The sequence below is a fragment of the Macaca nemestrina genome, chromosome 10, assembly GCF_043159975.1.
Source record: "Macaca nemestrina isolate mMacNem1 chromosome 10, mMacNem.hap1, whole genome shotgun sequence".
Classification (NCBI taxonomy): Eukaryota; Metazoa; Chordata; class Mammalia; order Primates; family Cercopithecidae; genus Macaca; species Macaca nemestrina.
The window spans coordinates 114,871,158-114,895,189 of record NC_092134.1 but is presented as its reverse complement, the minus strand read 5'-3'; the positions used below and the strand labels follow the sequence as shown (position 1 = coordinate 114,895,189).

The window sequence follows — 24,032 nt, the reverse complement described above, 5'->3', positions numbered from 1 at the left end:
TCACAGTCCTCACATTGCTCCTAAGTGGGCCACTACTACAGTCAAGGCAACACATGCTAGAAGGTCTAGTCTCTGGGACTCGTCAGGTCTTTGGGGAGTATCAGAACTGCTGTCCGAGCTCCTGAAATGAAAATTAATTTCCTCAGTGACTTAATACCCACTGCCACTCGCTCAAGCCCTGCAAGTTCAACCCAAATCATCCTGCCACTGTGGAAATCTGATGGGTCACGCTGCTGCCTACTGAAAATTGGGATTTGGGTTAATGATAAAATAGGTTAAAACACATAAAATAGATAAACTAGGGTAAAATAGAGTAAGAATGGGTGAGAGGAGAGAAAAACAATACTTCAGTTTAGGAAGCATAATACTACTTAAAATTTCCTGAGAATAAATTTGTCTCCTAGACAACAGATATACTTTCTTTTCTTTTTTAAAAATTTTCTTTAATTTTAATTTTTTATTTTATTTATTTATTTTTTTTGAGACAGAGTTTCGCTCTTTTGCCTAGGCTGGAGTGAAGTGGCGTGATCTCGGCTCAGTGCAACCTCTGCCCCCAGGTTAAAGTGATTCTCCTGCCTCAGCCTCCTGAGTAGCTGGGATTATAGGCGTCCACCACCACGCCAAGCTAATTTTTGTATTTTTAGTAGACATGGGGTTTTGCCATGTTGGCCTGGCTGGTCTCAAACTCCTGACCTCAGGTGATCCACCTGCCTCAGCCTCCCAAAGCGCGGGATTGCAGGTGTGAGCCACCGCGCCTGGCCCACATATGCTTGAAATGTGAGTCAAGATGGTATGCTGGAAGAGGAAGACATGGGGTAACAAGAGCATTTATTTTGTTTATTGAGGAAAAAATAAACTGATGGGGATTATTAATGGAATCCTCATTATGGATTATCTTAAACTTTCCAAAAAGTTTAAAAATCTGTCTGTATGGGATGTCCTAATTCAAGAGTTTCTTGAGGTTGAATTCTCTTGCCTCTGTGAAAGAGTCCTTTCCTTGGTGCTGGCCGATGGGGACTCTTGGTGGCCTTCACAGGGTGATCTCTCCTCAGCAGAGGGGAGAGGATACGCTGACTCAGCCAGCTGAAGGCCCACCCAAAGTTCAGGCAGCACTGGGCCTGTGTGTGGGAAGGAGTGTCATCCTTCTCCGGCTGCTCTGACAGGATTGAGGAGATCTCTGGAGCACTTGTCCTTTGGCTGGCAGTTGCCTGGCTTATCATCTGCCACGAAAATGAAGGACGTGTTAGGTAGGCATAACCATGACAGCAGCCAAGTCAACATTTACTCATTTGTGGAACTCACATCCTTTTACCAAAAATAGCCCAAGTGTCAATGCAAAGTTTCAATGCTCATTAATACTAAACATATACGTTTTTGGTGGGGAGGGAGACATAGTTGCTAGCCCTTCTCCTTGCTTGCTACCCTCTTGTTTCCCTAAGCGTTCCTCAGTCTTTTCCCTACAGCTTCACCCTGACTCCCTTCCTTGTTATCTGTCTCCCACTGGTATCATGTCAGACTCCCTGGGACCTGTCTCCTCCCAGTGGTGGTAAGATTCTGTGGTTCAACCCAGGCCTATCTCTTGCTGTCCTGTGAGGCATCTCTGCTCTCCTCAGCCAGCTCATGTTCCTTAAGCCTTAGAGGAGTCTGTGGAGACTACATAACATCTTTATTTTCTGGTGGTTTGCACTTGGGCAGGTTTTGACAAGCATCATGTTCTTGATGACTGACCTGAACCATTTCCGGAGGGGAGCCGCCGGACAGCTGGAAATCTTTCTGAGTCATTTCAGGAAATACAGCGTCATCATCTTCATCATCTTTCAGATTTTCTAGAAATGTCTGAAACTCTTGCACAAGATTATTCAGTTTGCTGACAGACAGTTTTGTTCTCTCTTTTGGTAACTCATCTATCCACTGGTTGTCTCCATTTAGAAGCCTATTAGCTATTGAGTCTGTGTTGTTGGAGCTGACGTCCACGTCCCAGGCTAGGAAGATACTTAGTTTGCAAAACTGCTCTGGTTCATCCTGAATTTGGTCTTGTCTCTTCATGCATCTCCTTATCCTTTCAGTCCCCCATGCCCCTTGGATGGGAGGGAGAAAGTGGATGGAAGGATCCTTGGAAGTTGCGTCTTCACAGGAGGTTGTGTCCTCACAGGGGGTGTCCTCACAGGGGAAATAGCCCACAGAGAGGCTCAGGTTGGAATTGGATTTGGAGTTGTAGTCCTCTATGTCGCTGTTAGAGGATGAATATGCCATGGAGTTCAAAGGCACAAATCTCTCTCAACTCGAGAAGCTTCAAAAAAAAAAAAAAAAAAAAAAAAGAAAAAGAAAAAAATAGATGGGACTGGGGAGAAGAGAATCATAGTACTTAAACAAAAACCTTATCCATTCCCTTTTCTTTTTTCTTTTTTTTCTAAGATGGAATCTCACTCTGCCTCCCAGGCTGGAATGCAGTGGTGCGATCTTGGCTCACTGCAACCTCAGCCTCCCGAGTAGCTGGGACTACAAGCACCCGCCACCACACCTGGCTAATTTTTGTATTTTTAGTAGAGATGGGGTTTCACCGTGTTGACCAGGCTGGTCTCAAACTCCTGACCTCAGGTGATCCACTCACCTTGGCCTCCCAAAGTGCTGAGATTGTAGGTATGAGCCACCACACCCGGCCCTATTCCCTTTTCTATTCAGTACTACCCCATTTAGATAGAAGTATTATCCAATCTTCTTTTTTTTTTTTTCTTTTTTTGAGACAGAGCCTTGCTCTGTTGTCCAGGCTGGAGTGCAGTGGTGTGGTGTCAGCTCACTGCAACCTCCATCTCCCAGGTTCAAGAGACTCTCTTGCTTCAGCCTCCCAGGTAGCTAGGACTACAGGCGTGTGCCGCCATGCCCGGCTAATTTTTTGTATTTTTAGTAGAGAAGGAGTTTCACTGTGTTAGCCAGGATTGTCTCGATCTGACCTTGTGATCCACCCGCCTCGGCCTCCCAAAGTGCTGGGATTACTGGCATGAACCACCGGGCCCGGCCAGTATTATCCAATTTTTATAATCTCTCAGTGAAGGGCAGAAGAGGCAGCCTTCTCCCTTTCAAAACTTATTTCATTGTGTTATAATCCTCTCTACTAAGCATCTCCACTTCTCAACATTTGTCCTACTATGGTTGTAAGATCTTGTGTCATAAAAGAAAAGGATGATCATTGTATAAAATTGGAAAAATATAGAAAAGTATGAAGATGAAAGTAAATATGCTATAGTCCTACCTTCTAAAGATAATGATAACTATCAAAACATTTTGATAGACTTCCTTATCTTTTCTGTTTATATAAACACACATATACTTATCTGTACATTTATACAATATGTCCACATATACATATATGTAAGTGTGGATATGACATCAGTTGAAACTGAAATTATTTTGTCCCATAGCCTACAACAAACATATATATGGTTACTCTGCAATTTTTAACCACTTCTTATTAATGACAATTAGGTGGTAGTTACTGCCTTTACTAAATAAATCTCTAGTAAACCCACTTTTCCATAAATCTTCCATAAATCTAAGAGTATGTCTCTTATTTTTCTATATGTAGGATTAATGGCCCAAACCCCACAAATATATTAAAGTCTTGTGGTAGTTGATACCAAATTACTTTCCAGAAAGGTTTTGGTATTTAGATGCCCATCCTCCCATCATCTGATGGCACTGTTTAGTCCAGCTTTTTCTGTGAAGCCCCAAAGTAGGGCTGGAAGAATGCACGTGCGCATGTGCGCGTTCTCTCTCTCTCTCTCTCTCTCACACACACACACACACACACCACACACTGTCACACCCTGCCCTAGTGGCTGCCCACATGGAAGAAGTGCTGCTAACTCCTGAGGCAAAAGGGGAGACATGAGAAATCCTTCACATCCCGAGTCTCTGTGGCTAAAAGTCCAGCTGTCAGAAGTCTGTGTTCTGAGACTGTTGGTTACCATGGCAACAGAAAGAACCAAGTTAGAGCCAGGAATGTGGAAAGGGAAAAGGAAAAGAGGGGATAGAAAGCCACAGAATCTATGCCTTTGTTTCCAAAATAATCTATGTCTATACCATCCTGGGCTGAAGAGGATCCCTCTTGAGGGTAGAAGGACAAATGCATGGAGGTTACTTCTCTCTTGTCAGGTGGCAGGTGGTTCCTGTCCTTAGGAGATTTAGAGCTCTAAATAAGGGCCATGGGTATAAACATACACACACACACACACACACACACACACACACACACAGACACACACACACACAGACATGCTTACAAATGGAAAGCAGAAAACCAAGAAATGCTTATCTGACCTACCTATTGGATTCATCAATTTTCTTAAGATCTTTTCCCAATATTTGTCTATCTCCATTTCCATCTTACAAGATTACAGTTAAAGTTTGCCATGACTCACTCTCAGGTTTTTCACTGTAGAACTGGCTTAAATTTGTATATTCTGTTAAATAAGATGTTTAAGGAATTCTGATGACATGATAGAAGAAATAGGCAGACTTAGAGTTAGAAAGAAGCAGCTTCTACTACCCAACAGATGCAGCCTGACAGGTGCCCACAGACTGCCCACAACTCCCCTGGGTGACTGTGGACCTGGATTAATCCTGGAAGGTGTTTAAGTCAGAAGCCACATGTTCCCTCACATTTATTTATTTATTTATTTATTTATTTATTTATTTGAGATGGTGTCTTGCTTTTCACCCAGGCCGGAGTGTAGTGGCATGGTCTTAGCTCACTGCAACCTCCGTCTCCCGGATTCAAGCAATTATCCTGCCTCAGCCTCTTGAGTAGCTGGGATTACAGGCATGGGCCATGACACCTGGCTAACGTTTTGTATTTTTAGTAGAGATGAGGTTTCTCCATGTTGGTCAAGCTGGTCTCAAACTCCTGACCTCAAGTGATCCGCACTCCTCGGCCTCCCAAAGTACTGGTATTACAGACGTGAGCCACCCACCATGCCCGGCCCCCTAGCATTTATTTTATTTCATTTTTTTATTTTTAGAGATGGGGTCTTACTCTGTTGCCCAGGCTGGAGTGCAGTGATGCCATCATAGCTCACTGCAGCCTCAAATTCCTTGGCCTCAAGCAAACTTCCTCAGCCTCCCACGTAGCTAAGACTATAGGTGTATACCACCATGCCTGGCTAATTTTCCCTAGCACTTATTTAACACTTATTATATGCCAGGTCTTGTACTAAGCACTTTACATGTGTCATTTTTTAATCCTCACAGCAACTCAATCAGTTAAATATCATCATTTGCCCCATTCAATAGAAAGAGGAAGCAAGGCATGAACATTTGTATAACTCCCTCACATTCCCCGATCATAAACCCAGAACCTGGATTCAAACATAGGTAGTCTGGCTCAGAGCCCATATCCTGACCTCTACACACTCTTGTCTCAGGAGGCTGACCACCCACCTCCTCCCTGGAAGATTCCTGGGGGAGCTGATCCAGGCCAAAATAAATCCATGTTCTGGTTCCTTGGAAGAAAATCCTTTGAGGGGAACAGCTTGTTCTAAGAGACTTGCAAAAGGTACACATGGTATACGGGACTGGCCTAACAATGATGTCCACATTTGGGGCAGGCTAAAATGAAATTTAAAATAAGTATTCAGCTTCCTCTTTGGCATAATGGGATCTGGAGTCCTTGCTCTGGCTTTTCATGAAAACTCAGTGACTGCCTTCCAGAACTCTGGGGGCCTAGAAAAGAATTCATAAGTAGTTTCCTCTCCATGCAGCTAGAGTGGAGGTGGTAGGGGTGGAAACTATGTTTTGTCATTACTCATGGAAATGGAGCACTCTGAACTGAATATAAAGAAGAAATGATTTCCCAGCCTAAACCAGCAAAGTTTAGAGTGATCCTGAGGACAGAAGAGCTTCAAAGGGAGGCACCCTCAGAGAAAACTTGAAATTTTACTTATTTATACCATTTCTCTACAGTATATTTGTAGAGCTATTGTATTAGTCTGTTCTCACACTGCTAATAAAGTTATACCCAAGACTGAGTTATTTATAAGGAAAAAGAGATTTAATGGACTCACAGTTCCATGTGGCTGGGGAGGCCTCACAATCATGGCAGAAGGCAAAGGAGGAACAAAGTCATGTCTTACATGGCGGCAGTCAAGAGAGAGCATGTACAGGGGAACTCCCTTTTATAAAACTATCAGATCTCATGAGACTTATTCACTATCACAAGAACAGCACAGGAAAGACCCACCACCATGTTTCAAATACCTCCCACCAGGTCTCTCCCACAACACTTGGGAATTATGGGAGCTACAATTTGAGATTTGGGTGGGGACACAGCAAAACCATATCAGATATATTCTCTACAATCTGTGTGTGTGTACACACAACTTTTAGTATATACAACTCAGGTCATGAAAGTGCCTGAAACACACTCTTTTTTTGCCATAGAAAAATATATAATCATTTAGGTTTTTCTTTCTAAAGCATCATAGAAATAGCAATGACAGACATCATTGTTAGGATGGTATGCTGAGGAATGTAGTCAATTCTAAATGATAACTTCACTTTCGCTTCCAAAATAAGATCAGGGGATTTGGGGGTCCTCATTAACAATACACCTCATGTTAATTTATTTCTTAGGGCCTTAATTTGACTTGTAGGTCTAGCTTCTCTTGGATTACAATTATTACATTATCTAAGTAGTATAGACTGCCTTTTCTCTTGAAGCAAGATCAACTTAATAAAGATTCTCGAAGTTTTAGAAATGGTAGTATGGAGTGACTTTATAATGTTTTAGGCCTGAAGCCAATAATAATTAAGAATTGGAACATTTCCTGAGATCCATTTGACTTGATGGGATTTGGAACCTAAATATACGGAGTAGGAAGTTTCTAATTTAGAAGTTAAGCTGTTATGATGCATAATTTTATGTGTCATCCTGGCTCTGCCATGTGGTGCTTAAGTATTTGTTCAACATTATTCTGGGGGTGTCCATGAGGGTATTTCTGTATGGACTAGTATTTGAATCAGTAGACCCAGTAAAGCAGATTGTCCTCCCCAATGTGGGTGGACATCATCCTATCCACTGAGGCCTGAGTGAAACAAAACACTGAGTAAAGGAGATTTTGCACAGTCCTTCTCTGCTCCTGGAATGAGACTGGCACTTACACTATCAGCCCTCCTGCTTCTCAAGCCTTCAGACTCAGATTGGAATTATACCATTGGGTTTTCTGGGTCTCCAGCTTGCAGTTGGCAGATCTTGGGACTTCTCAGCCTACATAATTGCATGAGCCAATTCCTTAAAATCTCCCTCCTTTCTATTTCTATTTCTCTTTCCCTCCCTCCTTCCCTCCTTCCCTCCCTCCCTCCCTCCCTCCCTCCCTCCCTCCCTCCCTCCCTCCCTTCCTTCCTCCCTTCCTTCCTTCCTTCCTTCCTTCCTTCCTTCCTTCCTTCCTTCCTTCCTTCCTTCCTTTTTCTTTCTTCTTTCTCCTTCCTTCCTTTCATCCGTCCACCTCCTATTGATTTTGTACCTCTACAGAACCCAGAGTAATACAGCTATTTATTCATTTTTTATCTATTGAAAATATGAAATACTTTAAGCATACGAAATAGAGGCATCCTGAACCTGTGATGGAAGGCACTGACGGCAGAGCATAGTTTCCTTGGTATTCTTGTCAACAATGTATAATCTCAACCTAATCATTAGAAAATATCTGACAAACTCCAATTGTGGGACATTTGACAAAGTAACTGACAAGTGTCAAGTCAAGAAAGGCAAGGAAAGACTGAAGTACTGTCACAGGCTGCAAGAGACTAAGGAGAAGTAACCGCCAAATGCAATGTGCGATTCTAGATAGAATTATAGAATAAAAAAGGACACTAGTGGAAAAACGGGATATTCCAATACCATCTTTGTTTAGTTAATCATGTTGTATCCAGGTTAATATCCTGGTCTGATCATTGTACTATGGTTGTGTAAGATGTTAACATTAGGGGTGTAAGCTGAGAGGTATATGGATACTCTGTACTATGTTTGCAACTTCTCTGCAAGTCTAAAATTAGGTCACAATAAAAAGTTAAAGGAAGGGCTGGGCACGGTGGCTCAAGCCTGTAATCCCAGCACTTTGGGAGGCTGAGGTGGGTGGATCACCGGAGGTCAGGAGTTCAAGATTAGCCTGGCCAACATGGTGAAACCCCTTCTCTACTAAAAATACAGAAAATTAGCCAGGCATGGTGGCAGATGCCTGTAATCCCAGCTAGTCAGGAGGCTGAGGCAGGAGAATCATTTGAACCCAGGACGTGGAGGTTGCAGTGAGCTGAGATCACACCACTGCACTCCAGCCTGAGCAACTAGAGTGAAACTCCACCTCAAAAAAAAAAAAGTTAAAAGAATACATTAATGTATAGAAAATGACATGACAAATGCCTATGTACTTAAATCTCAGTTCAAGTCTTAGCATTTTGCCATATTTAATTCATTATATCTTTAAAAATAAAATGTAGATAAAACTTAAGCCCACTTTTATTTCTTTCCTGAACCCCTTCTTTCCTTGCTTCCCTTTTGAGCATTGTTCTGAATTTGATGTTAATCTTGTGCATGTTTAAATGCTGTTTTACATATTAGTATATTGTTTTACCTTTGAGGACAAAAACTTAAGTAAATTTGAAATAATATTTAGTATTATATACTAGTATATACTTAGTACATAATACTACTGAACTGTACACTTAGAAATGATTAAAATGGTATTTTTTTCTTTTATTAAAGTTATTTTTAATTGACATTTATATGTTTATGGGGTACAACATGATATTTGGATATGCATATTGTGTAATGGTCATATCAAGCTAATTACCATAGCCATCATTTGAAATATTTATCTTTTCTGTGGTGAGAACATTTGAAATCATCTTTTTTAGCCATTTTTAAGTATACAGTATATTATTATTAACTGTCATCGCCTTGCTATGCAATAGAGCACCAGACTTATTCCTCTTGTCTAACTGAAACTTTGTACCTTTTGACAAACATCTTCCCTTTCCCTCTTTTCTCCCCAAAATGGTAAATTTTATGTGTATTTTACCAGTAAATAAAATTAGGGGGAAAAAAGAACCAACATAAATGGGCTTCAAGTGATGCTCTTCAGAAACAAGGAAGTTGCCTTATTTCAATTGCTTATTTTGTTTTGTAAGAATTATTGTGACAAGGACTTCCTTCTTCCAAACCAAATTCTTAGCTGAAGTATTTATAATGTTTGTTTTCGGGGGCAGGGAGAGGATGGGTATGATTTCCTACGCTCTGTTTGTATGTTCATTCCCAGACACAACCTTATCACGGCTCATGTACTTAATTAAAGTGGGGGGCAGGTGGTGAAAATAGAGTGTGTCGGTGTACGCAAGGTTAAACCGCATCATACCGCTGCCAAAGGCTACACACTCTGCTTGGTGCTTTCCCATGGCTGGTAGTTTAATTTTATGACAGCCTCTGAGTTATGTATTTTCATTCTAATATTAAGTTGTGCAATTTAGAGGACCTAGATTTGCCTCCAGAGTCCAGAGACTCCCTGCAGCTCTGCTGCCGCTTTTGAGAGCTGACCTCCACTGAGTTGTTCATGCATCATGAGTTGACATAGTCCACTGGGCTAATAGAGGGGAGCTACAGGTTCCCTCTCCCACAATGTTACCATCTAGCTTGGCCATGAATGCAACTTACAGACTGAATTCTGCTGTACATATAACATTTAATGGCCAGCAGGCACAAGAACATCACAGAACCTTGTTCTGTAAGCTCCAAAACTGTGCTGTCCAACAGGGTGGCCACTAGCCACATGCGGCTACTAAAATTTAAATGGAATTAAGCAAAAATTGGTTCTTCAGTCACATTAGCCACATTTCAAGTGGTTAGTGACCACCTGTACTAGTGGCTACCTTATTAGTCAGGCGAACAAAACATTTATGTCATCTCAGAAAGTCCTGATGGACAGAGCTGCTCTAGACAGTCCCTGTGCTCTGTCCTTTGGTGGATCTGGAGAACACTGAACAAAAAGTTTCATTAGCAGCAGATGGGACAATATTCTAGCATCAGGATTGGGCTAACTTTCTTGATAGCATCAGGTGACCAAACTTCCTCCAAAGCATCTAGAAACAGGACTATCAGATTCCAGGCCCTGCATCCTGCCACTTCTAGCAGCAGCAGGTTCATTTTTAACCTGGCTTTGCTGCATCTATAAAATAGAGATGATAATGTTCTCTTAATTTTCCTTAAGAGGATATCAAGTACTAGTATCTTTAAATGTTGATAGGCTGTTACATCTGTCATACCAATTCAGAATTTAATAACATATACACTGCATACTCAAATTTTCAGTCTTTCATAGCATAAGAAATTTATTGGGAAACTAGGACTACCATGACCACAGATGCTACAGACTGCATGCCGTTCTGACAGGGAGAGCCATGACCAAAGAGCAGTATTTTTTAGCAAACAGTTCTACTAAAAACCAATATGAGAACAGAAGTAATCAAACATGTTTGAGACATTAAATGCAGGACTGTGACTCCATATTGCCATTTACTGTACTTTGTGTTACAGTATATGAAAACTAATCCCCCATCTATAGAATGTTAAGCTGACACTCAAGACAGTCAAAGCCTGCCATAATTCAATATCCCACACTATTTTCACAACCAGTGAATGATTTCACCTGTTAAATAAAAGCGTTTACCCTTAAAAAATGTGATGTGATGAGGTAGGATTCTCTCTTTCTTAAAAATATTTCTAGAACTACTAAAAAACTTCCATTTACAAAATAGTGGGTAAAAATATTCCTCTAGATTGTACAAGGAGGGAGTCAGGGACACTGATAAGACATAGCATGTGATATCGGTCAGACTTGGTGTCTTTCTCTGTGGCTTCACCCAACGCTGGACTCTCCTTGTTTTTAGTGTCTCCATTTTCTGCAGATCAATCTTTAGTTTCTTGATCAGCCACTTCAGCCTGTTTTTTCCTTTTTCCCCTTTTGTTTGCTTTTTTTTTTTTTTTTTGTCTGAAGATTTATCCTCTCCTGCTGCCTTTTTGGGCTTTGTTTCACTTTGTAGGAGCAGGTTTAGTGGACCACTTTGCAGATCTCTTCATGGGGGTCTCCCTTCACCGATGCTTCAGCTGGGCTGATCTTCCTCTTGGACATCTTGGCGGCACGGAGGGTGTGGGCTGGGTGTCTGCAGGCTGTGGTGCACCGAGAGCCTTCCTGAAACTGGGCTGCCTGGCCACAGCTGCTGCTGTTCCCATCCAAGAACTACAATCTTATATTCAGCATGCAGCCAAGTACTTCTAAAGCTCTGATCAGGACTGCATGTCTCAGATTTTATTTTAGAAAACCATAGGTATGGAATATCATATTTTATTATGAAGACCTTTTAATCTGCTGCCTTATAGAAGTCTCAACTCTAAAACTCTACTCATGACGTTAATCCCCAAACTTGCTCCTCCTCCAGTGTTCTTTAGAAACAGCATCGTCATCTGCCCATCTTCTCAGTACCACAGGCTGGCCTCATCCTGGACATCATTCCTTCTCTCACACACTTTCATTCCTGCATCCAGTCACTCAGAAAGTCCCATCAGTCCCATCTCCTGACATATGTTACATCTGTCTACTTCTGTTGCCTTCACTGCCTCCACCTTGTCCAGTCTACCAACCCTCAACTGGCTCTTCCCACTTTTCTGGGCTCCCTTCTGGTTATTATTGTATAGGAGGTGGAATTTTTTTTTTTTTTTTAGAAACACAAATCATATTGTGTGCTTAAGACCCTTCAATGGCATCCCACTGTTTTTAGAATAACCTTTAAATTCTCAAAATGGTCCCATGGGCCCTGCATGACATGGCCTCACCCACATTTTCAGCCTCATTTGCAGCCATTTCCCTGTTTGTTCTCTATACTCCAGTCCCACTGACTGTTTCACTTCCTGAACTAAAGGTATTTAAAGCCACTGCTCTTCACTGACATACTCCTAGACGAATATCCCAGGGGTATCCATAGAGAAGACACTGAATGTGACACTTGCAGATGACATTTTAATTAAGATTAAAACTGACAAATGGCCCCAGTCTATTGCTTTTTGAAAACGAGGTCTTGGGAAAGAACCACTACTTGTCCTTGGAGCGCCTGGGCGAGTTAGAAAATGGTGCCCCTCCAGGTGAGTGCAGTCTCCGAGCTGCATGGATTGGATTTCAGCGTCTACGCACCCAGGGTGAGGCACTCTATGGAGGACGTGACCTGCACAGCCAGAATGGTGACCTCCTCTGGAGATCTCAGTCGGTTTGCTTCCAAATTAAAACAAATTTGGAAGCAAATTTGGCTAGGATGACATTGTATATTTACCTTTCCAAGCCAGCATGGTTCTGTCTATGCTGCTAGCTCTGTAGCTGTTGTTTTTCAGAGTTGAAGACCAGGTGTGATTTACAACCTCGAATGTCTCTAGCTGCTGGCATCTAAGTTTGGCACTGAGCACTTAAAGCCCCCAGACTGTGGTGTTTTACTGTGTGGAGGAAGGCCTCGTTGGAGAGGCACAACATTTTTTCATCTGACATGTTTGCTCTTGTGGAAATGGCTTGAAGTATTTGAGTCCTGGCAGCAGAAAACATGGGAGGAGACTTAATTCTTGCTGAGCATGAATCATCCTATACAAATTAAAAGTGATCACTTTTAAAAGCAGTTTCATTGCTGGTATAAAACTATTTGTCAATCATTAGATTGCTTTAATGTGTATATCATATATCTGTGTGTCTCTGCCAGCATCCTAGCATGAATCTCTCCCTGAACAAACACTGAATAAATATGATTTTGCTTATTACTGATACTTTTGTCTTTGACTTAGAGACAGTTTTGTTTCTTGTTTTTAACTCTGTGTTGAATATGGTTCTGTTATTTTTCTGTTTTTTATATTTATGGAAGTGCCTAAATTTTACTAAGGGTGAGGTGGGGAATATAGGAAAGTATGAAAAACAACCACACACGCACAATTCCTTTGTAATTTCAAACGCTAATGGACACTCTCTGGAGGTCATTGTCAGATCTCTCAGTAGGAACAGAATTTGTATCTGGGAGCAAGTAATCAGTCTGTAAATGTTTGTTATGATACTGGAATTACCAAATATGCTGTATCTAATCGAATTTCATTACTGAGGCATGAAAGGCAGTTGGTTGAATGTTGTCACTGAAAAGAATATATTGTGGCCAGCAGATTGTTGCCTATATAGCGCTTATATAAAGACCCTATATCCAAATAAGGTCACATTCTGAGGTCCTGGGGCTTAGGATTTCAACATACAAGTTTTGGAAGGAAATAATTAAACCCATCTCACCATAGTTGAACCTCAACACAAATTAGCCTCAGGAATCAAGCTGTATTTATTTTGTGTTTTTCAGCTATACTTATTTTGGAATTGTCTATAAACTGAACCAATTTCCATAAAGTAGTTGAATTTTATTCCTTTTTTCCAGACCCAACAGAGCTCATGGTATTGGTTCTGCGGTCAACATTGTGCTCGCTCTCTTGCTCTCTCGTGTTCCCTGACTCTCTCACTTTCTCTCTCTCGCTCACTCTCTCTCTCATATGTTTCATGAGTCATTAGGCCAAAAAGTGTTAGGTAAATGAAAGCAAATATGACAGCAGCACCTTGAACAAGGGGACCATTTCTTTCCCCCTCAAGTCCGTGACCTGTAACATGTCTAACATTCCAGTTCTGAGGATTTTAAATGTAATTAGTTGATCTGTAGTGTGTTTTCACTTGACACCTTGCTTTAGTTACACCATTCTTGCATATCCCTCATTTTCCACGTTAGCCTTGTTTAGTTGTGCAGTTTTGACATTCACAGCTCTCCAGTGCTTTGGGCTGAATGTTTATTCCAAGAACTTGCAGATGACTTTTCTAGCAGATCATTCTGATGTTGTCGAGGGATGCCGTCACAGGTGCAGGTTCTCGAAGCACCTTTTCTATCTTCCTTTTCTACTCTGGGCCTTTCCCAGTTTCTGGGAGGTCAAGGCATCTGCCAAGTCTCTCTCTCTGCAGCCCACTGGCATCAGTCATACTTGTATGCTCCATCTGTACTTTATTGTTTTTTATTTTGAGACAGGGTCTCACTCTGTCACCCAGGCTGAAGTGCAGTGGTGCAATCACAGCTCACTGCAGCCTCAACCTCCCAGACTCAAGTGATCCTTCCACCTCAGCCTCCTGAATAGCTGGGACTACAGATGTGTGCCACCACACCCAGCTAGTTTTTGTTTGTTTTAATAGAGACAAGGTCTCACTGTGTTGCCTGGCTGGTCTTGAACTCCTGGGCTTAAGCGATCCTCCTGCCTTTGCCTCCGAAAGTGCTGGGACTACAGGTGTGAGCCACGGTGCCCGACTCCATCTGTACTTCAAAACTCACCCCACTCCCTGTTCCCGCAGCACGTCATGTGCTAATGTGACTGGTATGTACCCTCTTAGCTTCTGGGCCCTGAAATACAACTCATATTTTGTTCCCCCTATCCTTAGAGATCTGGTGGAATGGAAGATTTTCTTCCTTTTTATTAAATGAGTCAAATTTTTTCTCTTCTCAAGTATATTCCAAAATATCAGTAACCTGTTAATAAAATGGCTTATCCCTTCAGAAAACAGAATTTAGGGTTGGTTAGATACTACACATTATCAATCATCATCATCATCATCATCGTCGTCATCATCATCATCATCATCATCATCATCATCATCATCATCATCCATACCTCTCTGAGGCTGTAGCGGGGTGGAATAGCATGAGCTATTGATTGTACCTGAGCAGAGGAAGGTCTGGAACCCCATCTCTCTGAAGAAATTAGGTGGCTTGAGAGGCCATCTTAGATCTGCACAATTTCAGTACCAAAGACCAAAACCCCTTCATAAGCTGCAATTAGACTCTCCCTGATTGCCATGCCTGGCTTTCTGTTGGAGAAAATCCTAGAGGAAAATGAAAACTCCCAAGGAGCTGGGTAGCCAAGAGAGGAGCCCAGACCTTCCATCTTCCATCTGGTGACCTGATGGTTCTGGCATTTGACCTCTCTGAAGATAAGAAACCCTGGGTATTACACATGAATTCCAATATCTGAATTGACAAAAGTACTCTCTCCAGGGTAGATATGCTATCAGAGCTTAGATGTAAGGATGTTTTAAAAATTTCATTCAGAGACCTGAAGTGTCAGGCCCAGCAATATGTATTTGGCCCTTGATGTCAGTCCTGTGAGCTAGCTCTCCAGCACTAGGGACTATTCTTGTGTTTAGATCCTCTCTTCTTGGGGTAGATCACAATCAAATAGCTCCCAGTTCCTTCCTTTGGGAAGACAATAACCTTGCCTTCCCCACACACATCCATATAGCACTACTCCTTGGACTGCACACCCCAGGTCCAGAATAGTCACGGTGGCTACTCTAGGACGAATCTCTCTTCTTATCTCCTGGTAAAATGGTTTTAGCAGATGTTTGTCCCTGGCAGCTGTTAGTTTCCCCTGTCATCACTATATTAAGACATCCTTGGCCAAGCATGGTGGCTCATGCCTGTAATCCCAGCACTTTGGGAGGCTGAGATGGGAGGATCACTTGAGCCCACAAGTTTAAGAGCAGCCTGGGCGACACAGGGAGACCTTGTCTCTACTCAAAATAAAGATAGTAGCCGAGTGTAGTGGTACGCACCTGTGATTCCAGCTACTTGGGAAGCTGAGGCAGGAAGATCACTTAAGCCCAGGAGGTTGAGGCTGCAGTGAGCTGTCATTAGGCCACCGCACCCCAGCCTGTGTGACAGAGCGAGACTGTATTTTTTTTAAAAAGGAAAGAATAAAAGACCTGCTAGTCCAAGAATTCTTTAACTTTTTGCTTACACATTGGGGCCTTCCTTATTTTTCATAAGGCAAAATAAATTTTAACACTCTATTACTCTTTAATAGAGAGCAGGAATTGAAGCATCCTGAGGTGAAGATAATTCAAAGACATCCAATATAGATGGCATAAATAGCAAAAATTTGAAAAGTATATTGTTCCCCAGCCTTATTTTTAGGCTCAAATAAACACCCCATTAGGTAGAATGTATACCCCGATCACTTAGAATACTCAAGTTTTGGGGTGCCACTTAAAAATAAGGCAGATGCTGTACTTTACTAGGGAAAAGGTATGTTTCTGGCAGGTAGGATCCCTTCACCAGGTCCATGAGATGGACTTGATTGGAAGCAAATACAGAATTGGAGACGGTCAATTGAACGGAAGCTCCTCAGTTCCTAGATCAGTTTCTTGTATATGGTAAATGGGTAAATGGTAGGTAAATGAGAAATACTCTTTGAATAAAGAGTAGGTAAAGGAGAAATACTCTTTGGCAGGTAAATGAGAAATATCTGTGAATAAAGTACAGTTGTCCCTTGGTATCCATGGAAGATTGGTTCTAGGTTCTCCTGAGGATCCCAAAATCCACAGAGGCTCAAGTTCCTTATATAAAATGATGTAGTATTGGCATATAACCTACATACATCCTCCTATATACATTAAATTATCTCTAGATTACTTGGAATACTTACCACAATCCACATGCTGTGTAAATATTTGCTATACTGTATTTTAAAATGTGTATTTGTTTTTCTTTGAATGCTTTAAATCTGTGGTTGGTTAAATTCATGGACATGAAATCCATGGATATGGAGGGCTGACTATATATATCTGTATATATATGAGTAAATGTATGAATTTATTCATGTCACTTTGGAGCACTAGTCATATGAGACATAGTAAAATGTGGAAAATCCTGACTATATTGGTCTTTTGGTAGCCCTGCCCACGTCACTCAACATGTAGCTGTGGTAAAAGCAAGTTTTCAAGTTCCTGTCAAGACAGTTCAACACATTTACTCCCTTCTGCTTCTCTGACTCCTTCATTTCCTCTCTTCGGAAAGTTATGGGTTGTCAGAACTTTTATTGAAATGAAAACAAAATCTGAGTTGATATTCTAAGACATGAGTCAGAGTCAAACAAGTCCATTAATATTCTATTCTTTCCTATGCAGTACTCCAAAGCGTGTTTGGTAATGACAAAGGAATAGTTTTGTTTTGATGGATACAAATAGTTATTTATTATTTATTTCATGATCACGATGGTAAGTGTAAACCAAAAATAAAATTCCAACCACCTGAATGGACCCTTCCTCTCGGCCAAGGGCATTCCAAAGTTAACCCAAAAAATTAGTTTAGACCATGATGGGAAAGGGGAGCCAGACATGACTCATTATTCCCTCCTCCTTTTTGGAATTACTGATAGAACAGAGTCTTTTAAAGTCTGATAAGAAACATTAACAATATATTCTCCGAAGCTTCCTACCTGGAGGCTTCACCTGCGTGATAAAACCTTGGTCTCCACAACCCCTCATCTTAACCCAGACATTCCTTTCTATTGATTCTAAGTCTTTAGATAATAACAACTTTTTCAACCAATTGCCAATCAGAAATTCATTGAATCTACCTATGATCTGGAACTAACCACCCCAGTCGTGCTGCATTTCTGGACTGAACCAATGTAGATCTTACGTGTATTGATAGATGCCTTATGTCTCCCTAAAATGTATAAAAGCAAGTTGTAGCCTGACCACCTTGGGCACATGTTCTCAGGATCTCCTGAGGGCTGTGTCACAGGCTGTTGGTCCCTCATATTTGGCTCAGAATAAATCTTTTCAAGATATTTTACTGAGTTTCACCCTTTTATTTATTTATTTATTTATTTATTTTTTATTATTATTATACTTTAAGTTCTAGGGTGCATGTGCATAACGTGCAGGTTTGTTACATATGTATACTTGTGCCATGTTGGTGTGCTGCACCCATCAACTCGTCAGCACCCATCAACTCGTCATTTACATCAGGTATAACTCCCAATGCAATCCCTCCCTCCTCCCGCATCCCCATGATAGGCCCCGGTGTGTGATGTTCCCTTTCCCGAGTCCAAGTGATCTCATTGTTCAGTTCCCACCTATAAGTGAGAACATGCGGTGTTTGGTTTTCTGTTCTTGTGATAGTTTGCTAAGAATGATGGTTTCCAGCTACATCCATGTCCCTACAAAGGACACAAACTCATCCTTTTTTATGGCTGCATAGTATTCCATGGGAGTTTCACCCTTTTCATTGCCATAGACCTGGTATAGAAATTTTAAAAGTGCATCCTTAGTCCTTAAAAAAGCTTGATTTAGTACAGGTAACACTCCAAGGACCTGGTTAAGCGAGGCTGCTTGCCAGAGACATACTTTTTCCTTAGCCAAGTATAACATCTATTAGAGATAAGCAATGGTTCCATATGGTACTTGGTAACAGAGGCTGAGAGAGAATGGGTGTGGGAGAGACAGCAAGTGCTATAGGAGTACTTGATGATGTGGTGATCTTCCTTGAGGATTCTGCCATGACATTCAGTTTTTATGTACAAGATCCAGGCACAGTCGTCACTGGATATTCATGGGGAGTTGGTTCCAGGACCTCCTACAGATACCAAAATCCAGAGATGCTCAAGTCCCTGGTATAAAATGGCATCGCATTTGCCTATAACTTAGGAATCTCCTCCTGTATACTTTATATCATCACTAGATTACTTATAACACCTAATACAATATAAATGCTATATAAATCTTTGTTGTATTGTTTAGGGAATAATGGCAAGAAGAAGTCTGTACATGTTTAGTCACAGACACAATTTTTTTCAAATATTTTTCTATTCGTGGTTGTTTCAATCCACTGATGGATCATCCACAGATATGGAGAACCGGCTGTATTTCATCAAGTTTCAGTGTAAAAGATGGCAGGGTAATGACTCACCCAGATGATACTTTTATAGTTCCTCCTATTTCCTTCCTTTGGTGGATGAAGGAAATGCTGTCATACTCTGAAGTTGACAGTGGGCAGTTAGTTGCCTCAGTAAATGGCCACTCCATCTTCCTATGGCTTACGCCATAGTCTTGAGTCTGTCTTTTCTCCCAAATGCTTTATCAAGTTCTGTTAGCATTTATAACAAAAATATACACAGGACAATAGAAATGTTGCTATCTTGTTAGGGATATGTTACCTAGGTGTATGCATTTGTCAGAACACATCAAACTGTGCAGTAAAGATCTGTGCATTTTACTCTCTAAATTATAACTTAATTCATATGTGTAATACATCCTAATATGTATGGTAATATACATTTTATATTCAGAATATATATATATAGCAATATGCTTTTTATATATGTATATGTACATATTTACTATATGTGTATTCACACATACATACATAGCTTGTATCCAGTCGCCATCTCTACTGCTCACACCCTGACCCAAGCCACCAACAGAACACCTCTCATCTGAATTGTTGCAGTCGTTTTCTGACTGTTCTTGCTTCTATCTTTGCCACCCCTGCAGTGTGTTCTTAGGAATGATTCTTCTTTTTTTTTTTTTTTTTTTTTTGAGATGTAGTCTCACTCTGTCACCCAGTCTGCAGTGCAGTGGCGCGATCTCAGCTCACTGCAAGCTCCGCCTCCCGGGTTCACGCCATTCTCCTGCCTCAGCCTCTTGAGTAGTTGGGACTACAGGCGCCCGCCACCACGCCCGGGTAATTTTTTTTTTTTTTGTATTTTTAGTAGAGATGGGGTTTCACTGTGTTAGCCAGGATGGTCTCGATCTCCTGACCTCGTGATCCACCCACCTCGGCCTCCCAAAGTGCTGGGATTACAGGCATGAGCCACTGCGCCCAGCCAGGAATGATTCTTCTTAAAACAGAAATCACATCATGTCATTCCTTGGCTCAGAACCCTCCAGTGGCCTTCCATCCAATTGAAGTCAAAGCCTGGCTGCCATGGCTTGTGAGGCCCCAGGTCCCACTACCCCACCACTCCCACCACACCTTCTGTGCCTCTGGGACCACATTCCCTCCTAACTCTCTGGCTCACCACCTTCTGGCCCACTGACCTCAAACATCAACTACATGAAGCTCTCCCTCCTCGGTGCCTTTGTACTTACTGTTGTTTCTCCCTGGAAGCTCTTCCCAGATATTCCTGTGACTTTCTCCCCTCACCTCCTTCAAGGTTTTAATCCATGTCACTTTACCAATGGGACCTTCCCTGATTATCAGATCAAAAATTCTAAGTCCCTGCCATTCCCTTTCTGCACAAAGAGCTGGCACAGTGTATAATTAAGAGGATGCGCTCTGCTGCCAGACTGTCTGGCCTCACATCATTTTCTAGCTATGTGACTTGGTGCCTCAGTTTGATCACCAATAAAGTGGGGATAAGTATTGTGTCATTAGGGTTATTATAAGGATTCATTGAATTGATATATGAAAAGCACTTAAAACAGTACCCGGTACATAGTAAGCTAATGTTAATGTTATTTCTCTTGCTTGCTTCATTTTTTTTCCCATGGCACTTATCAATCACCCTCTCATCTGCTATGTATTTAAACTTTTTTAATGGTTTCTTGCCATTAGAATGTATGCACCATCAGAGCAACAACTTTTTACTTTTTTTCTTTTCTATTTTCTTTCTTTTCTTTTTCTTTATTACTTTTTAAATTCAATTTAAAAAGAAAATTGAGTTGCCAGCTTCATCATTTAGAATAGTGCCTGATATACAATAGGTACTCAATAAATGCTGTGTAATCAATGGGTGAATGAGGGAAGAGTCTGTGCACTTTCAGGAGGTTGTAGGATAAGGTAGGTTAGGGAAGGGGCTGGAAACATTTTCCGCAAACAGCCAGATAGTAAATATTTTAGGCTTCGTGAGTTACAACTACTCAACTTTGCTGTTGTGGCATGAAAGCTACCATAGATGATATGTAAACAAATGAATGTGACTGTGTTCCAAAGAAACTTTATAAAAACAGGCAGTGGACCAGATTTGACCATAGGTCATAGTTGGCCAACTCATGGGTTGAGGAATAATTTTTGGCCTTACTTTCCTCCTTCTCATTACTCCTCCCTTCAGCCCGCAATTAGTGCTACTCACTTAGAACTGAAATATAAATAACTTGAAAAGCATTACATTACCCCTTAGCATTTGGCTCGGTATTCACTAATTGTACAAATTTTCCATATGTCTCTTAATATTGTAATAGGAAATAAGATTAAGATTATATTTTGAACTTTCCAGCTGTACAGTTTCAGGGCTCTGGTTTTCATTTCTCTTCTCCAGCAGCCGAAAACTGGCGATTCTGGCCAGGAGCACGTATGCTATAAAGGAACAAGCGGGTTGGCATTCCTCTTACTGTATGGCCAAGAGTGTAACTGACACCCAGTTGGAATAGAAACCAACAGAAATTAACTACAAGACAAATTGTTTAGTTTATAAGATTATTTATAAAAACTTATTCCTCCACAAAACTGTTTCCTAGCCCACAGTTTTTATCAGTTTTCCCAATCAATTTTATATGCTCACAAGTTTCTTCCAGCTTTTTAATACAGTGAATTTTGACCATGTGACAAACTAAAACTTTGATACAAAATATGTAGCTTTTATTGGTATAATTAAAGCAGATCAGGAATTATACTCATTTTGCTGATATGATGCATTATAATTAGACGAATAAGCCATCCAACTATGTGACTGCAACTGATGTAAATTTTATGCAAACAGAAATGGTTTTTGTGTCACCTCTTCTGAATGTAGCAGTACATCCTTATTGTCAGTGCTAACAGTTTTCCAGTTGCCGTTTAATTATCTTCATCATTTTATATGTGTGGAAAGAGAACAAACCTGGACCATACTCCCCATTTGTTGGGGTTTTCTTACTCCCTGTGTTGCTCCTTTTTTTTTTTTTTTTTTTTTTTTTTTAAGACGGAGTCTCGCTTTGTCACCCAGGCTGGAGTGCAGTGGCGCGATCTCGGCTCACTGCAAGCTCCGCCTCCCGGGTTTACGCCATTCTCCTGCCTCAGCCTCCCGAGTAACTGGGACTATAGGTGCCCGCCACCACGGCTGGCTGATTTTTTGCATTTTTTAAATAGAGACGGGGTTTCACTGTGTTAGCCAGGATGGTCTCAATCTCCTGACCTCGTGATCCGCCCGCCTCAGCCTCCCAAAGTGCTGGGATTATAGGCGTGAGCCACCACACCGGGTCGATCTTGGCTTATTGTATGAACCTTTTCATCAGCTCTCTTCTGGTTATTCCTAAGCATTAATAGCAGAGAGCCAGAAGGCTCCATTTCCTTTTACCTCACCCTATTTTCCCTTGCTGTTTCATTTATTTGATTACTTACTAGCTTTGCCTTTTTTTATTTTGTGGTGTTTCATTTTAGTGAACAAGAGAAGTAACTTTTACTAATGTATTGTCATTAATACGCCCTCTTTTATACTCTGCCTTACAATCCTCTTTGAGTGGAGGTTTCATTTTCTGAATGTGCGTGTGCATGTATGTGTTTGTGTTTGTGAGGGTGGTTAAAATAACAAGTATTGTATTATTTGGTTTATAAATATTTGGTGAGCCCTTAGTATGCTTGAGGTTATGATAGAGAAATAAAATATCTAAGACAATATATCATGGTTGAAGGTGTTTGAAAATTTTATGTTTTAAATATATGGATAAAAAATGGAAATGTTTTGTTATGGAAAGCTTCAAATATATAAAAATATAGATAGAATACCCAGCTGGGTGCAGTGGTGCACACTTATATTCCCAGTATTTGGGAGGCTGAGGTGAGCATATTGCTTGAGCCCAGGAATTCAAGACCAGCCTGGGCAATCTGGTGAAACCCTGTCTCTACAAAAAATACAAAAATTAGACAGGTGTGGTAGTCCCAGCTACTTGGGAGGCTGAGATGGGGGGATTGCTTGAGCCTGGAGAGGTTGAGGCTGCAGTGAGCCATGTTTGCACCACTGCACTCCAGCCTGGGCGATAGAATGAGACTCTGTTTCAAAAACTATGTGTATAGATAGATAGAATAGTGTAGTGTACCCTCACATACCATCACCCATTTTCAACAATTGTCAACTTATGGCTAATCTTGTTTCATCAATATCTTTACCCTTATTTTCTTCTATTTTATTTTAAAGCAAATTCCAAATGTATCATTTCATCCATGAGTATTTTTCAACTTGGCTCTACAAAATAAGGACTCAAAAAAGATAAGTATAATAGCATTATTAATAACCTTAGAATGACGGTAATTCCTTAATATCAAATACACACTGTTCAAATTTCCAGTTATACCATCTATTCTAAACTTATTTTATAGTTTTTTTTTTTCTTGCTCTGTTACCCAGGCTGGAGTGCAGTGACACTATCTTGGCTTACTGCAGTCTCTGCCTTCCGGGTTCAAATGATTCTCCTGCTTCAGCGTCCTAAGTAGCTGGGACTACAGGTGCATGCCACCACACCTGGCTAATTTTTGTGTTTTTTTTGCAGAGATGGGGTTTCACTGTATTGACCAGGCTGATCTTGAACTCCTGACCTCAAAGGATCCGCCTGCCTTGGCCTCCCAAAGTGCTGAGATTACAGGGGTAAGCCACTGTGCCTGGCCGTATTTTACAGTTTGAAGCCTCCTGAGGAGGCTGAGTTGGGAGGATCACTTGAGACCAGGAGTTTGAGGCTAGCCTGGGCAGTACAGCCAAACCCCATTTAAAAAAAAATGTGTGTTGTAACATTAGATATCACCCCTGCTGCCAACACCCCTGACCTTTTCTGGTTTCATCACTTCCCCTGCCCTTGTTTTGCCCTTTGCAAGTGATTCTGAATTAATTTTCTAGGGATGTTAGAGCAGATTGGTGGTGAGAAGGGTTTGGGCTCATGGAGTGGGAAGGAAAAAAATACGCGATGACAGATACGTAGCAGGGAACCAGAAAACAAGGAGGGTTGTGTTTAAGAATCTCTAAAATGTTGCAGACATACGGACCTTTAGTGGTTGAGGTTTAAAGGGAGAGTTTTTTTGAATTAAAACCCGAATGGCTTCTTCAGAGCTATTATTTTTGGATCAAAAGTAAGAAACTGAGGCATGGGGAGAGGAATTCTGCCCTTATTTTTTACTTTGGTAGCCAATTTCCACCT

At 41.2% G+C, this 24,032-nt stretch overlaps 1 protein-coding gene and 1 pseudogene across 2 annotated transcripts; one reads left to right on the top strand and one right to left on the bottom strand.

The window, feature by feature from the left end:
* Positions 1-24,032, top strand: part of LOC105492162 (liprin-beta-1-like) — a 120,098-nt pseudogene that overhangs the window by 51,169 nt on the left and 44,897 nt on the right.
* LOC105492161 (uncharacterized protein C12orf71) lies at positions 812-3,950 on the bottom strand. Of its 2 annotated transcripts, none has more exons than XM_071072007.1 (3): positions 3,845-3,950; positions 1,729-2,290; positions 812-1,220 (listed from the first exon to the last, which is right to left on the bottom strand). In XM_071072007.1, exons 2-3 carry the CDS (start codon positions 2,251-2,253, stop codon positions 915-917), a joined length of 831 nt encoding a protein of 276 aa, XP_070928108.1. In that variant the 5' UTR covers positions 2,254-2,290; positions 3,845-3,950; the 3' UTR covers positions 812-914. The 2 variants fall into 2 exon arrangements, with proteins under 2 accessions (XP_070928108.1, XP_024651922.2); XM_024796154.2 differs by having other exon boundaries at positions 3,865-3,944.

Bases quoted from the DNA above. Each gene is read 5' to 3' on its own strand.
- LOC105492161 (XM_071072007.1), bottom strand. From the start codon at position 2,253: ATGGCATATTCATCCTCTAACAGCGACATAGAGGACTACAACTCCAAA. The intron at 1,221-1,728 runs GTCAGTCATCAA...TTTTCGTGGCAG, and splicing joins CCCCTCCGGAAATGGTTCAG to ATGATAAGCCAGGCAACTGC.